This window comes from Mirounga leonina, unplaced genomic scaffold (assembly GCF_011800145.1).
Source record: "Mirounga leonina isolate KUSES-001 unplaced genomic scaffold, KU_Mleo_1.0 Mir_224, whole genome shotgun sequence".
NCBI lineage: Eukaryota > Metazoa > Chordata > Mammalia > Carnivora > Phocidae > Mirounga > Mirounga leonina.
This window is the reverse complement of record NW_023270615.1, coordinates 2202021-2218451: the sequence shown is the minus strand read 5'-3', so window position 1 is coordinate 2218451 and position 16431 is coordinate 2202021. Positions and strand designations below refer to the sequence as shown.

The 16431-nt window shown below is 37.9% G+C and overlaps 1 protein-coding gene across 1 annotated transcript in view; it reads right to left on the bottom strand.

Annotated features, from left to right (window-relative positions):
- GNAQ (G protein subunit alpha q) overlaps nt 1-16431 on the bottom strand; it is a 311400-nt gene that overhangs the window by 62318 nt on the left and 232651 nt on the right. The window contains exon 5 of the mRNA XM_035029009.1: nt 15371-15500. Within this exon, the coding sequence (XP_034884900.1) occupies nt 15371-15500 (130 nt within the window). The remainder of the gene's footprint in view (nt 1-15370; nt 15501-16431) is intronic.

Here is a 16431-nt window from a genome sequence, read left to right as displayed (position 1 = left end):
TCTGGGGGAATATGGTCATAAGGGGATGGAGAAGGAGTCATTATGAAATACACCAGAGCATTCTTTTCTTCCTAATAAGGGCTGGTCTCAAGGGAAATTATTTTACCAGAGTATAAACTATTGGGGTTTTATCAGAGCCTAACTTCAGGCTGGGATAACTACGAAAAAAAGAGAGAACACAAATTGCTAGTATCAGAAACAAAAGAAGAGGTCACTACAGAGCTCATGGACATTAAAAGGACAAGAAAGGAATACTATGGACGATTCTATGCCCACAAATTTGATAACCTACATGAAATGGACCAATTCCTTGAAAGACAGAATCTGTCAAAACTCACACAAGAAGAAATAGAAAATCTGAATTGGCTTCTATCTAGTAAAGAAACTGAATCAATAATTAACGACCTTCCAAATCAGTAAGCAGGTCCAGGTGGGCTCACTTGTGAATTCTACCTTCTTCTATTTAAGGAAAAAATTATATCAATTATCTATAGTCTCTTCCAGGAGACAGTAGCAGAAGGATACATGCGAACTTGTTCTGTGAGACAGCATTATCCTAATATCAAAAGCCGGCAAAGACATTACAAGAAAATAAGACTAGAAAATGAGAAGACAAGCTACAGACTGGGAGAAGCTATTTGCAAGTGACAGAACTGATAAAGGACTATTATCCAAAATATGCAAGAACTCTTCAAATTCAACAATAAGAAAACTAACCACCGGATTAGAAATGGGCCAAATACCTAAACAGACAACTCACCAAAGAAGATATGCAAAATAACAAACATATGCAAAAATGCTCTATGACATATGACATTAGAGAAATGCCAACTGAAACAACAAAGAGATATCACTGCACACCTATCAGAATGGCCAAACTCTGGAGCAATGACAACACCAAATGTGGAGCAGCAGGGCTTTGTACTCATTGCCGATGGGAATGCAAAATGGTACAGGAACTTGGGAAGACAGTTGAACGGTGTCCTACAAAATGAAACATACTCTTATACAATCCTGCAAACTTGGTATGTACCCAAAGGAGATGAAAACTTATGTCCACCCAAAAACCTGCACATGGATGTTGTCAGCAGCTTTATTCAAAGTTGTCAAAACCTGGAAGTAGCGAAGATGTCCTTTAGCAGGTGAAGAGATGAACACACTGAGGTCCATCCAGACAATGAAATATTATTCAGTACCAAAAAGAAACAAGCTACCAAGCCACAGAGACACAGATAAATCTTGAATGCATATCACTAAGTGAAAGAAGCCAATCTGAAAAGGCTACATACTGTAGAATTCCAACTTTATGACATTCTGGAAAAGGCAAAACTCTGGAGGCAGTAAAAAATCAGTGGTTGCCAGAGTGTAGGAGGGAGGGAGGGAGGGGGGATGAATAGGAGAAACACAGAATATTTCAGGGCAGTGAAACCATTCTGTCTACGAGAATGGTGAATACATGTTGTTATGTATTTGTCAAAATCCATAGAATGTACAACAATCCATAGAAAGTGTGAACCCTGAAGGAAACTATGGGCTTTGAATGATCATCACATGTCAATGTAGGGTCCTCAATTGTAACAAATGTACCAAGTGTAACAAATAAATATAACAAATGCCCTGTGGGGGAGACTATGCATGTATGAGGGAAGAGGACCTATGGGAAATCTTCCACTCAGTTTTGCTGTGAACCTGAAACTGCTCTAAAAAATAGTCTATTTTGTATTTAAAAAAGCAAAACAAAACAATTAGATAGTGGTGACATTCATATAATTCTATGAATATACTAAAATCCACTGAAGCATATACTTTAAGAGGGCGAATTGGGTGGTATACGAGTTATATCCCAATAAGCTGTTAATAAAAAAAACCCCTCAATTTAATCTCTTCCACTTTCTCCATGGCTAGACCTTCTGTCACTACAGACACCGCTCCCGAAATACTCTTTGGCTCCCAAGTTAGTAACAACCTGTTCAGCTCGCTTCCTGCATGTGTCGTCTGCCCAGTGTGGCCCTGGCTCCCTGCTGCCTCCCTCCTGCTTGTTCCCCACCTCTTACAGAAACACAGCCTCTTCTGTGACTCACCAGACCAAAAGGCAGGACACGGGCACTTCCGGTCTGGGTATTGCATAACTGCTTTATTTCAGCAAAGAGCACTCAGACTTAAAAAACAAAAAAACACAAAAAACAAAAAATAACACCCACCATCTTCTTGAGGACAGAAACAACAGTTCATCAGGAGTACATACAAATTGCAAACTTATCATGGACATAATAATGAAATCTGCAAATATAAAAAATACAAGTGTGTAATTAAAAAAGTAGACAAGTTTACAACCGAAGTGGGAGGTTTAAAAATAACTCAGTCAGTGAGGGGGAAAAAACCCCACACGCGGCTTTTCAGTTTGCTTTACTTTTTTTTCCCCCATAAAAGGATATTTTTTCCTTTTTTTTTGGTTTTTTCTTTTCAGGGATTCATTTCTGTATACTTTTATGAGCCGACCAAGGTATACATATATTTTTATGACAAAAGATTCGCAGGGTAACTTGATATATAGTATACAATGTATACCATTTTTATTTTCATAAATTATATATTTTTATATTTATCTAGAAGAAATATATACCTTAAAATAAAAGTTTAATATATTTCCATTTTCTCCAATGTTCCCAAAGTACATAAAAGGGTAATTCCTACCCAAGTGATGTTACGATCAAGGAAAAATTACATGCTGGTGGTTATTTACGTTTATAATGTTAAAATGCTGGTGTTAATATTAGTATTTTATTTCTAATTAGAATTGACAAAATAAAAAAGGTGAAATTATATACGCAATATAATTCAAGACCAAAAAATTTACAGCAAATATCATGTTAAGATGGCCATTTCCAAAATATAAATGCTATGCACTACAATTGGGGGGAAAGATTCCTTAAGGAGGACATGTAAAGGATAGAATTTAAAAGACCAATTAATTGACCACAACAAAAGATATCATTTAAGTAAGGGGCGCCTGGATGGCTCAGTTAGTTAAGCATCCACTCTTGGTTTTGGCTCAGGTTATGATCTCAGGATCATGAGATTGAGCCCAGGGTGGGGCTCTGCACTCAGCACAGAGTCAGCCTGAGATTCTCCCTCTCCCTCCCCCTCATCCTCTCCCCCTGCTGGCATTTTCTCTCTCTCTCTCTCTCTCTCCCCCTGCTTAAAAAAAATATATCATTTAAGGTGGTAAAAAAGCAAATCGTGGAGTGGCAGAAGTTACTTGCAATATAGATAACTTACAAAGGATTTGTATCAAGAATATACAAAGACCTCTAAATTAATGATTTTTTAAAAAAGCAGACCAACAGAAAACTGATAATAGAATTAAATAGGCACTTTTAAACTCTATCCTTTACATGTGCTCCTTAAGGCACTTCAATGGTAAAGAAATATACAAAGTATTCAATCTCATTGTAATCAGAGAAAGGCAAATTCACACCAAAATGAGATGCTACTACACACCCAATATAATAGCTGAAACTTAAAAGCTGAGCGTATCTATGTTGGTAAGAAAGTAGGACACACATATACTGTGGGTGGAAGTGTAAACTGTTTCCAAAGTTCAAACTGGCAGCTTAGTGGGTTGAATGGTGACCCCCCCAAAACGTATGTTCACACCCTTTCCTCCAGAACCTGTGAATGAGACCTTATTTGGAAAAAAAACATCTTTATAGGCATAATTAAGTTAAGGATCTTGAGATGAGATCCTCCGGGATTACCTGGGTGGGCCCTAAATCCAGCAAGTGTCCTTCTAAGAGAGCACAGAAGAGAAGACATGGACAGAGAGGAGAAGGCTAAGGGAAGACAGAGGAAGAGCCCTGAGCTAGGCAACCACAAGGAATGCCAACAGAAGCTGAAAGAGGAAGAGAGAAGGGAGATTCTCCTCCACAGCCTTCAGAGGGAGCATGGCCCTGTTGATACCTTGATTTTAGACTTCGAGCCTTAGCCTTGGGAACTGTGAGAACAAATTTCTATTTTGTAACCCACCAAGCCTGTGATTTGTTACAGCAACCCTAGAAAATGAACACAGGCAGTATCCACAACAGATGAACATACACATTCACTGTGAATTATCAATTCTATTCCTACCAGACAGAACACCAGGCACATATAAGCCAAAAAACATGAAAAGGATATTCATGGTGGCATTATGCACAACCCTGGCAAAGAGAAAACCACTCAGATGTCCATCAAAAATAGGAGGGATACATTGTGGCATATTCATTTAATTGAATGATATAAAGTAATAAAAATGAAAAACTTTAGTGACACACAACATGAATTTATCTAACGCTATTTTGAACACAAGAAGCTGACATAAAAGAATGTATTTAATTTCACTTATATTAAGTTCAAAAAGGGCAAAATTAATGGTGTTAGAAGTCAAAATAGTAGTTACTCCTGGGGGAAAGGGAGGGGGGAGTTGTGATTGGAAAGGGGCACAAGGGAGCTTCTAGGGTACCTAATAATGTCAATTTCTCATGGTAGATGGTAATTACATGGATGTGTTCACTCTGTGATAATACCTCAAACTGAACACTTATCATTTATATGTGGTTCTCTATATGCCTATGTCAATTAAATATTAAAAACAATAAAAAAGTGGGGCGTCTGGGTGGCTCAGTTGGTTAAGCGATTGCCTTCGGCTCAGGTCATGATCCTGGAGTCCCGGGATCGAGTCCCGCATCGGGCTCCCTGCTCGGCGGGGAGTCTGCTTCTCCCTCTGACCCTCCCCCTCTCATGCTCTCTCTCTCTCTCTCTCTCTCATTCTCGCTCTCAAATAAATAAATAAAATCTTAAAAAAAAACAAAACAATAAAAAAGTAACTCAGTAATCAATCAAATAGACAAGAAATGAGTAAGGATTTAGAAGATTTGAATAACTCAATTAACGAGTTTGTTCTAATAGATATAATATAGAACCTTGTACCCAAAAATATGAAATCACAATTTCAAGCACCTATGGAACATTTATAAAAACTGACCACATACAATGACATAAGCAGTGTTTAAATGACAGTAATGGTGAGCTATATACACCATGTCCTGTTTATGGGTGGTAAAATTCAATACTGCAAAGCTGAAAGACTAACCTCAAAGTTATCTATATATTTATTAAAATTCTAATCATTTGTTTTTTAGAATTTGATCAGGTGAAATTAAAATTTACGAGAGAGAGAGTAAAGGACCAAAAATAGCTAAGAAAATTCTGAAGAACAACAGGTAGGTAGATTTGATGATATCAACATTATGACAAAACTAGTGACCTGATAACCTTTATATTGGTACAGGAGTAGTAAACAGATCAACCAAATAGAAAACCCGGAGAAAGAACCACAGATGTAGGAAAACTTGATGCATGCCACATGTATCGTTACTATCAATGGGAAGGAGGACAACCAGAAGAAATAAGACAATAAAAAATATACTTGCTTAAGGGTGTCAGAGAGCTGAAAAGTAGGGAAGAAGTACCAGGGCAAGATCTGGGGAAGGAAAGGTCTAGAGAAGTGACCCTATGATCTGGGGCCTCTTTTCCGAGGGGGAGTGGCTGATTCTGGAGGTGGCAGCTGAGAGCCTGAGGAAATGGGGCTCTAGTGAACCACCACAGCTTTGCACCCAGAGTGAATGTATGCCCGGGGAAACAGGTGCACGCAAGGCCTACAGCTCAGTCCTCTAACCATCAGAAGAGCTAAAATGAAAAACAGTGGCAAGTAACAGGAACTTTCAGACATAACTAGTGGGAATGTACACTGTTACACTCACTTTGGAAAATACTTTTGCCTTATCTACTAAAGTTGAAGATACATATTCCCTGTGTGCCTGAGATTCTACTCCTAGGTATATATCCAATAGAAATGTGTGCCTGTACACCAAGAAATATTTCTCTGAATATTCACAGAAACATTATTTGTAATAACCCCATACTGGAAACCCATGAGAAGTCTATAAACAGTAGAACGGATAAAAGGCTAGTGGTATTTTCATGCAATAGAATACTAAATGGCAATGAATGGATTATAAATGAATAAATTATATAAAATGTATAGACCTTACAAAGTTTAATCTTGAGCAAAAGAAGCTAGACACAAAAGTTTATAGAAAAGTTCAAAAACACACCATTTGACTCCCTCTGTATAAAAGTTACACACAAGTAAAAAGGTAACTATGGGTTCAGGGATACATATTTAAGTATTAAAACTAAAGACAACAGCAAAGAAGTGACTCCCTTCAAGAACAGTGGTACCTGCTGGGGGAGGGGCACTACCAGGGTTTCTGTGGTCTTGGCATTGGTTCTTTTTTTTTTTTTTAAAGATTTTATTTATTTATTTGACAGAGAGACACAGTGAAAGAGGAAACACAAGCAGGGGGAGTGGGAGAGGGAGAAGCAGGCTTCCCGCGGAGCAGGGAGCCCGATGCGGGGCTCGATCCCAGGACTCTGGGATCAACGCCCCTTGGCATTGGTTCTTGATGGGGTGCTGGACACACAGATGACTTATAAGTCAGGGTGCTATACATTTTGAATTTGTGTATTTTTCTTTATATGTATGTATATATTTCACAATTTAAAAAAGAAAAAGGTAAAAAAAAAAAACCCCATCAGTAGAGGTGGATGATGGATTTACTATCCAATAAATGGTACTGGATCAACTGAACAGATATATAGCAAGAAAATATGAAATCCTTAACCCCTGTTATGCTCAAAAATCAATTAAGGTGTATAGAAAAACTATGAAAGGGTGTCGTGGTGGCTCAATCGGTTAAACATCCATCCGACTCTTGATTTTTGGCTCAGATCATGATCTCAGGGTTGTGAGATTGAGCCCCGCCTCTAACTCTACAGTGGGTATGGAGCCTGCTTGGGATTCTCTTTCTCCCTCTCCCCACCCCGCTCCACCCCCCACCCCCGCCCCCCCTTCTCTGAAAAAAAGAAAAAAAAAACAAACTACGAAAGTAAAACCTTGTAAGTTTTACTAGAAAATAAGGGATATATCTACATATTCTAGGGGAAGAAAAAATATTCCTGAAGAAAATACAATAATACAACCAATAAAGGAAATGAGTGAGCTGACTACATTAAGATTAAAGCTCTTCCGGGGCGCCTGGGTGGCTCAGTCGTTAAGCATCTGCCTTCGGCTCAGGTCATGATCCCAGGGTCCTGGGATCAAGTCCCACATCGGGCTCCCTGCTCAGCGGGAAGCCTGCTTCTCCCTCTCTCACTCCCCCTGCTTGTGTTCCCTCTCTAGCTGTGTCTCTCTCTGTCAAATAAATAAATAAAATCTTTAGGAAAAAAAAAAAGATTAAAGCTCTTCCGTAAGCAACAAAGCAAAAAGACAAGCCATGCACTGAGAGCTAATTTTTATATGTATACCTGGGAAACAATAATAACCAGAATATATTTAAAAGGTGTATGTATCGATTAAAAAAAGGACAACTCCATTGGGGGCTGAAGTCAGGGGGAGAACAGGCAAGGGTGGGAAAAGGTAACCCACACTGAAAACCACCTAGCTGGCTGAGAAGCGTGTGAAACACAGTAGGGCATATTCACACAATGGAACTAGATGGTGGTCTAAATAAGTGAATTAAAGCCATGTGCAGTAACATTAAAAAAAAAAATCTCAAGAACAATGCTGAGTGAAGGAAAAAAAAAACACATTGCAAAATGAAATCATCTAAATATAATTTACAATCATGAATAATATTAAGCATCCAATATTACATACTGCTTAATGACATATACATATGTAGTAAAGAAGTGAAAAAATATGCACAGTGCCAACTTGAAACCAGGAACTTTTGGGGAAGGAAAGAAATGAATCCAAGGTTATGTAAGGTCTTTAACTGCATCTGTATCATTTTATTTCTGTGAAGATAAATATTTAAAGCAAGTAAGTTCTCTCAAACTTTATGCTCTCTTGTATCACTGAAATAGTTTCTAAATTTTTTTTTTTTTAAGATTTTATTTATTTGCGAGAGAGACAATGAGAGACAGAGAGCATGAGAGGGAGGAGGGTCAGAGGGAGAAGCAGACTCCCCACCGAGCAGGGAGCCCGATGCGGGACTCGATCCCGGGACTCCAGGATCATGACCTGAGCCGAAGGCAGTCGCTCAACCAACTGAGCCACCCAGGCGCCCTGAAATAGTTTCTAAAAACAAAATCCACTTCCTTAGCTCTTCTCACTCTTGTTCTTACACCAAGCTGTGTGTTTAGACCACTGGGTATTGGCCCAGGATCAACTCTGATGCCATGGCACCAACTTACACTGAGAGCAGCTTAAGAGACAGCCCTATGAATTCTAGTATTTGGTTTCCTGGAGGGATATTATTATCCATGGAACTTCCTCCCTCCCACGGCATCTCCTTGTGAAGCTGCAGGAGTAGCTCAGTACAGAGAGAAGCTAACTTGTTTTAAAGAAAAATGAATCTTCTAATAGGCCATGATTACCTCCTTTTATTATTGCTAAGAGATGCTTGACTACACTGATGAACTACTGCTAGGATAGGTACCTGGTTCTGTCATCGGCATTTTAATTCTTAATCTCACCCTCCATTCCCTACAGTCCTTTCATCCAGACTTTTCAGGTGATTGACTTTACCCTATCTTGTACGCGTATTTGTAGACACATGTGTGCTTATAGCCACGAAGGGAAATTTTCATAAATTTTATTGTGTAAAATATACAACTTCTGCTCATCAAAAGACACTATTAATAACTGGCAATCTGCAAAGTAGATGTTTGCAGTGCATATGACAAAGGGCTCACTTTCAAAGAATGTAAGGAACTCATATAAATTAGTAAGAAAATGATAGATAATCCAGAAGAAAAATGGACAGAGATGATAAATGGCAGAGCTAAAATTCCAATCTGATATCTTACTTTATTTTTTTAAAAGATTTTTATTTATTTGAGAGAGAGAGAGCATGAGCAGGGGGAGGGGCAGAGGGAGAAGCAAGCTTCCCACTGAGCAGGGAGCCCGATGTGGGGCCAATCCCAGGACCCTGGGATCATGACCTGAGGCGAAGGTAGACGCTTAACTGACTGAGCCACCCAGGAGCCCCAAATCTTAATTTTAAAAAAAATTGTTTCAGTTGTTATTTGTAACACTATCACTATCAACAATGACAATCACTGCTTACACCCTGATTGTGGTAGAAAATCTTCCAAATTCTTTTCTTTTTTGGGGGGGGGAGGTTAACAACCTTCTCTATAATAATTCTATGTATATAGTTCTAGAAATCAGATTATATTAAATATACTCCTTGGCAATCTGCCCCTCTCATATAATATAATTCATCTTACAAAGAATATTGCACAGGGACACCTGGGTGGCTCAATTAAGTGTCGGACTCCTGATTTCAGCTCAGGTCATGAGATCGAGCCCCACGGTGGGATTCTCTCTCTCCCTCTCCCCATTCTCTCTCTTAAAAAAAAAAAAATAGATTATTGTGTAGATTATACCAGTATGGGTTTAATGTAAGCCTTGTATACAGGTACACAGTGTCCACGTGTGCCCGCTTACCCACACCCTTACCAGCACCGAGTGCAGGTCTCCGGTTCTAACTCACAGACGGTGATCAGAAAACTTCTTCCTAGCTTCTTTCAAGCCATCTGAGCAGAGAGGTGGCGGAGTATGATAATGAGGAAGCAGAAAGCCAGAGGATGAAAGGGGGAAGGGGCTTAAAAAAGGGACAGGTGGCTGTCTTCTGGGTTACATCTCTAAAACCATGTAACTTCCTACAGTCTCTGTCTATATACACAGGGGAGATGTTGCCTTGTTTCAGTTTGTTGCCATTCATAACTAATGCAGGAATGAAGAAGGACCATCCTGCTTCCCATTAGAGACTCTGCTGTGCCCCCCTTCCCACTGCAGTTCCTGCAAGTAGAAAATGTTCTGTTTAAGAGAAAGAAAGAAAGAGAGAGGGGAAAGAAAGAAAGAAAAGAAAGAAAGAAAAGAAAGAGAAAAAGAAAGAAGAGAAAGAAAGAAGAGTTTGAAGAAAAGCGGCATAACTCAAGCATTTATTGCCTTTGGAAGTTGTTCAGCTACAGGACAACAGAAGTGTGGTCACGGGGGGACCAATGACTTCCCTAAAGTGATTTGAGCAGAGTGAATGGCTGGAAGGACATGGATTTCAAAATAGAAAGGACAGCCAAAATAGCAAAACAAGAAGTGTGAAGCTGAGTGATTACAGAATATAAAGCTACATCACATGGAGAGCCCTAGTCAGGAACTAGAGTATTAATCATATCAAAAACATTATTTACTGGTGATCTTTAAAGAAGGAGTAATATTGGATGATGACCTCAATGTTATACATTGCTTTAGTTACTCAGTTTGTAGAGAAACATTTACTGACCTTCCAATTAATGAAAGGTTTTAAAAAAACTACCTTAAAAATAACATTTTCAATATTTCCATTTTTGCTATTCAAAACACATTTTTAGGGACTGGAAATATTGTAAAATTATATAATTATAAAAAGTATGAGATTCTTTTTACATGAGGGAATGCTTTGATTTGTAGGAAAATTTATAGATAAAAATATTAGGAAAACAGTGTTCATTGAGGATGTGTTGAATTTTATCAACATGAATATATAATTGCTCCATGTGCTAAAGTATGTTTAATTATTTTTCCACATTTTCATTAACACTATAACTTAAAATGTCTCTTGAATATTTGAAGAATCAAGATACCTTTTACTGAATGTAATGTTTTTCTAGATAGGAGGGAAACATAACCTGATTTATCAAACTTGGCTTAATGGATTTGTCGGGATTTTTAAATATACCCTGTAAATTATATTTGTAACAAAACATTTTTGAAGGGATTTTATTTTAAACTGGAAGTGTTTTTAAAAAATAATAAATATAGTTAAGTGTTTATAAAAAATAAATAAATAAAAAAGAGACAGGTGGCTAAAAAATGAACAAAGGAATGAGGAAATGGGAAAAAGAGTTAAAAATATAAAAAAGTGGGATGTCTTTCAGGAAGATCCTTAGTAATCACGCCATGAATCCAAGCCGAGTATGCCAAAGGCTGAGGAGCAAGATAAAGTTTCTGGTTTCATAATTTAAGATCAACACAGGACATGAGGGCCAATCCAACTGAGAGTGGACATCATGAACTCAGCTCTTCCTTCCTTTTAACTACTTCTAAGTCTCCTATAGACCTTCCCTCTGGGGTTGGAATTTTTTTTTCTCAGTTTTTAGTCATTTCCTGACCAACGCTGAATTTTATATGAAGAAAAATTCCCCAAACTCACTTGAAGTTTTAGAGCAAACTTGTACTTTGGTACAAGTTTCACACTTTCAAGGAAAACGTTCAGACTTTGGTTGTAGCCGAGTAACTTCAAAATGGATTCGTTTTAAAACCCAGGAGAGGAGAAGTATCTGAAGGAAATGCATATTTTAGACTATTTGTTTTAAGACCGTTCAAAATCAAATGAGCAATACAGGAACTCTGAACCACCCGCAAAGGATCTCTGGCTGGTCTACTGTCATCTAGGATTTTAACAAGGTACACAGGGGCAGAGGAGGGTATTTCAATTCCTTCTTGCAAGGGCAGGATTGTCATGTGACTTCCATGCTCCTTGGATATGTATAGTTCCCTTTACTTTCCCTCTGAATTTGTCCCTTTCTTCTGGAAGACACTGTGAAGGAGGGGAAAGCAAGCTGGTCTAAAAGGGCCTGGCTTCAGGCCTTGGGTGACTTTGACCATGGGCCTTAATCTCTCCATTCTTGTATCTTCATTGTTAGACTGCATTACCAACAAACCTGATCATCTCACCTCCCCGGGATGAAGGCGGGCGAGATTCAGACAAGGGATGGTTTAAGAAAGTTTTGAACAGGCATAAAGTGCTAAGGTATTACAAATGTCTATTCTCTCCTTTTATTTATACATTTATTTTCTAAATCAGCTGAGCCACTCCAAGAATCAGGTTTCAAGAATAAATGTTTATGGAAAGCAATGTTGGAGAAATCTATCTTGGTTCAAAGGAACACTTGGGGTGTGGGAACTATCTCGATGTTTTATTAAAACTAAGACATAATGGGCTGTGACCATTTGAAAGGGATTAATTTTAGTTAGGAGTGCACATTCAGAAAGGAAGTAGAGGAGGAGATTCTGGGAAAAGCATAGTCTGTAAGACAGCCCCTGACTCAAGGTCTGAGAAATTATTGTTGTATTGGTGCTCAGATATTCACATAACAAAAAAATCAGAAAAATCAAGACTCCAAGAGTGTAGATCCATGTTGATAAGCTTAAATGTGGTATGGGGCTGCCTCGCTGTGTGTGCTCGCTTTCAGGGGCGCTGAAGTAATAATACAGGCAAGGAAGGATTACAGTGGAGCAGGTGGCTCCACGCTCATGTGTTATCACAGGAAAATAACACAGCAAAGGGAATGCGCAAATCAACACAGTTCAACGATCCTGACCAGTCTCACTCTATTTGACGATATGTGTTCCTCTCTGGAGGAAAAAAATGAAGAAATTCATTCCCCAAGCCCTAGAAAGGCTGAAAATCTAGAAAGACAAAAGCAGATCTACATAAAAACCTTGAAGATTAATACACACAGTTTTAGAAATATGAAAAGCAAAAGCAATCATCCAAAGTCCTTCAACTGCTTTTGCCTGTGGCCTGCAGCGCATTTTCCACAGTTCTCCGGGACAGAAGGGGAGGCTGTCAGTAGCCATTTCCAGGTGTTTCTCACAAATATATACCAAGGGAGGTACCACAATGTCTGCTTTGGATTAAAGTGATGACCATCAGATTTCAAAACCAAGAACAAAAGGTTTCAAGAGTTGGTTTCAGTTTTGTCTCACCAAAACCAGAAAATCTGGGGAAGGTGGGATTCTACAGTTGTGAATTTCCTTCATGATTTAACGAAGAGGAGAGGAAATGGCATTTTCATATATTAGTTTAAGTGGAGAAAAAAAGAATGTGACTACAACCCGACATTAAAAAATACTTTCGATGGAGTTCCCTAATTACCAACAGTGATGGCTGTGGTCAACATGGATGAAGTAATTAATGAGCAGCGTTGTTCTTACTATGCTGAAAATCATTTGCAATATTACCAACTGGCTTGACTTAAGGTCTGAGAAAAAAAGCACCATGAAACGACTTATCTCACAGAATAAGAAGGTAGGCTTTAAAAATATTCACAAGTGATCTGGGAGTCCTAATGGAAAAGATAACAGATTATCTTAATTTGTAGCATAATGTATCACCAAGGAATCAATGAAGCTGGCAAAATATTTTTAGATGCACATAATGCCTATACATCGAATGGCAAGTTACTGTGGAGACTTTCGTTATGATATCTGATCATCAAAACAATGTCGTCTTATTCTAATTAATATAAAATAATATACTTTTACACAAAAACCAGATATCTATGAGTAATGTTGGGTGAAAAGTGGGATAAATCATCTGTGATGTCGAGGTAACTGAAGGACTGGGTTTATGTGGTAGAATTAGGTGATGATCTACCTAAGGAACTGACTTTCTTTTCTGTTTTGTAAATTTTAAAGCAGTAAATTGATGAGCATTAAATCACAACATATATGTCTTTATAGATATAATGTATAAAATGTATATCAATAAATACTTCCATTTCTCTAGCTATAAACAGTGACATAAGAAATAACACTATGTGTTCTTTTGATAAATGTCTTAAGTTTTATTTTACTGGACAGAAAACTAAAGCAGAGAGATCATGACCTATATAACCAAGGCCTTCCTCTCCCCACACTCTCTATTCTAACAAAAGGATATATCTCTAATGATGTCCTTCTGGGCAAAGTTAATTTTAGGTTCCATTTTTGTATCTCTTTAGATACTCTGGTACCTAGCACATAGTAGACAAGCCCTCTAAACATTTTCTCTCTTGATTCAACTTTCAAAGATATGAGAAATGTCTTATTCTGTTCCCCAGATATGCACGATATTCAAAATACTACATCCAAGGATGACGGAACAACAAATGAACACAGATATAAAGAGAGAAATATGTATGGACAGATTACAGCTAAAATTCTGATGGTAATTGCTTAATTTAAATTTTGGTAACTGATTGTTGCAGATTTTAATTTGCTTAGCAGGCACTTTTCATTACAACTACAGATGGCACATGGCTGATAAAAACTCTTAACAAAGTTCTTTGATTCAAAAGCCCACATGCTTGCACCCCTGGAAAGATTCTGAAATGCATGAAGAGGCAACTCAGCTCTATTTGGGATATTGGTTCCCAAACTCTTTATTTATCAACCCTCCATACAAAAGAAATTAGATATGTATTTTGATAGAGATATTAATACTTGCAGAAAAAGAAAATATTTAAAAGGACCAGAAACCAAAATTCTTCTATATCAAAAAATGTATAGAATTAAAAGTATATTTTAATCAGCTATTGGAGATAGCTCATTTCCTTCTCTTTGTTTTCTATCCTATTAGAAGGATATTTAATACTTACTCTTGGCATCTCCGTCTGCAATTTCTGCTTCTAACAGGTTATCAGGCATCTTTTCGACTCCCCCAACACACATGCGCGCTGAACTCCAGCTCAAAGCGAGTTTTCTATGCCCCTGTATTATCCTCCATAGTCAACTCTGACTCATCATCGAGACTTTATCACCCTCAAAATCCGTATTTATACCTGTTAGAGGTCTTCACGTAATGGGGAGAAGATGACAATACTGAATCGGTTCTCCAGACAGGCATATCAAGGATATTTTTCCCAACCACTCACTATTTAGTAGAGACAAAATGATGCCACAGCCTACAGAATTGTCTAAGAGCAGAATGGCCATGTCACCAAGACACTTCTTGGCTCCACAATGAACTGATCTAGAGCCCAGCTGCAAAGTCACTCACATTTGCCAAGAGAGGTTTTGAGTACTCTTTGGGACCCACCCAACACACAAACAATGATTTAAACAAAATGAAAACAAAACAAAACAGGCTGACTCATTCCAACACTCCCAGCTCCATCCTGTAGGAAGAGGGCTAGAAAATGATGTGAGGGTTAGCCTAGGGCTTTCTATGTTACTTTCATTTTCAGAGCGTCTACACAGTGGTAAGAGTATAAAATAGGGTCTAATTAAACCTCAACACACAGACCAGCTCATATATTTGACAAAAGAGTTTACTGTTCTGATTATATCATGTGCTACCATAGGGTTATTTTAATTATTGAAAAAAATCCCCAATCAGTAGTTAAAAAGCAATGAAATCAGTTTACCCCATGTGCCACACCCTACACCCTCTTATTGATTTGTGTCAGGTGTCAGATATTGAAATGATAATCCATTGCCTGTCTGAAGGGCACTCACCTCATTGTCCGACTCCACGAGAACTTGATCATATTCACTAAGCGCTACTAGAAACATGATAGAGGTGACATTTTCAAAGCAGTGTATCCATTTTCTTCTCTCTGACCTTTGGCCCCCCACATCGACCATTCTGCAAGGTTAACAATATTCATATTAATAGCATATAAAAAAAAAAGATCAATATAAACACAGCTTTACTTACACACTTAGGAAAAACACTCTCTAAAGAGAATGGTCATCCAAGTCAATTCAGTTAATACTTCTTGAACATCTAATCATTTTCTGTTACCTAACAATCCAAGGCAAGACATTCTGGGTAATAAACCATTGTGGTTATAAGAAAGTTATCAAACTTGTATGAAAACGATAACTTTGTAAAAAATCCTGTGCCAAGTCAAGCAAAATGGTGTTTTACTTAATCATGCACAGAAGAGTCTGAAACAAAATATGCTTTATTCGTGGTAAGCTCTAATGGCAAGTACTGATGTCAGTTTCTTTTTCTGTAAAATGAGAATGAAGAACCTTGTGTATTTCTCAAGGACGCTAGAAAGGACTGCAAACACATTTAAAAGATACAAGATGCTATATATTTCAATATGGGTACATGTGATGCTTCAGCTAAATGCAAACAGAACTCCACTGATACTTTATCCATGGAGTTTTTTGACTACTTTTCTCCTTCCAACACTGGTAATAATTTGGGACAGGTCCAGTCATACTGGGTATCATGGTGCAATTGGCCTTAAACAAACAAACTTGTTAACCTGCTAAGAAGTGAAGCATATAAAAAACCAAGATGCTTCAAGACACCATCATTTGCACTCTTTCAAGGATTTGTTTTTAACATACCAATGATGTGCTGAGTTACTGGTTAGGAACCAACACTGACCTAATTACTTTGAGTTTTACTGTTTATATGAAAATATCAGGCAATAGTTGGCACTGAAGCCAAGTTTCCTCAAATTGTTCAATCCATATCTTGACTAAAATGTGCACAATGTTTGTGGGATAAAATACTTTCAGAGAATGAAAGTTTCAGGTACAAAAGTATGAGAGGAGGG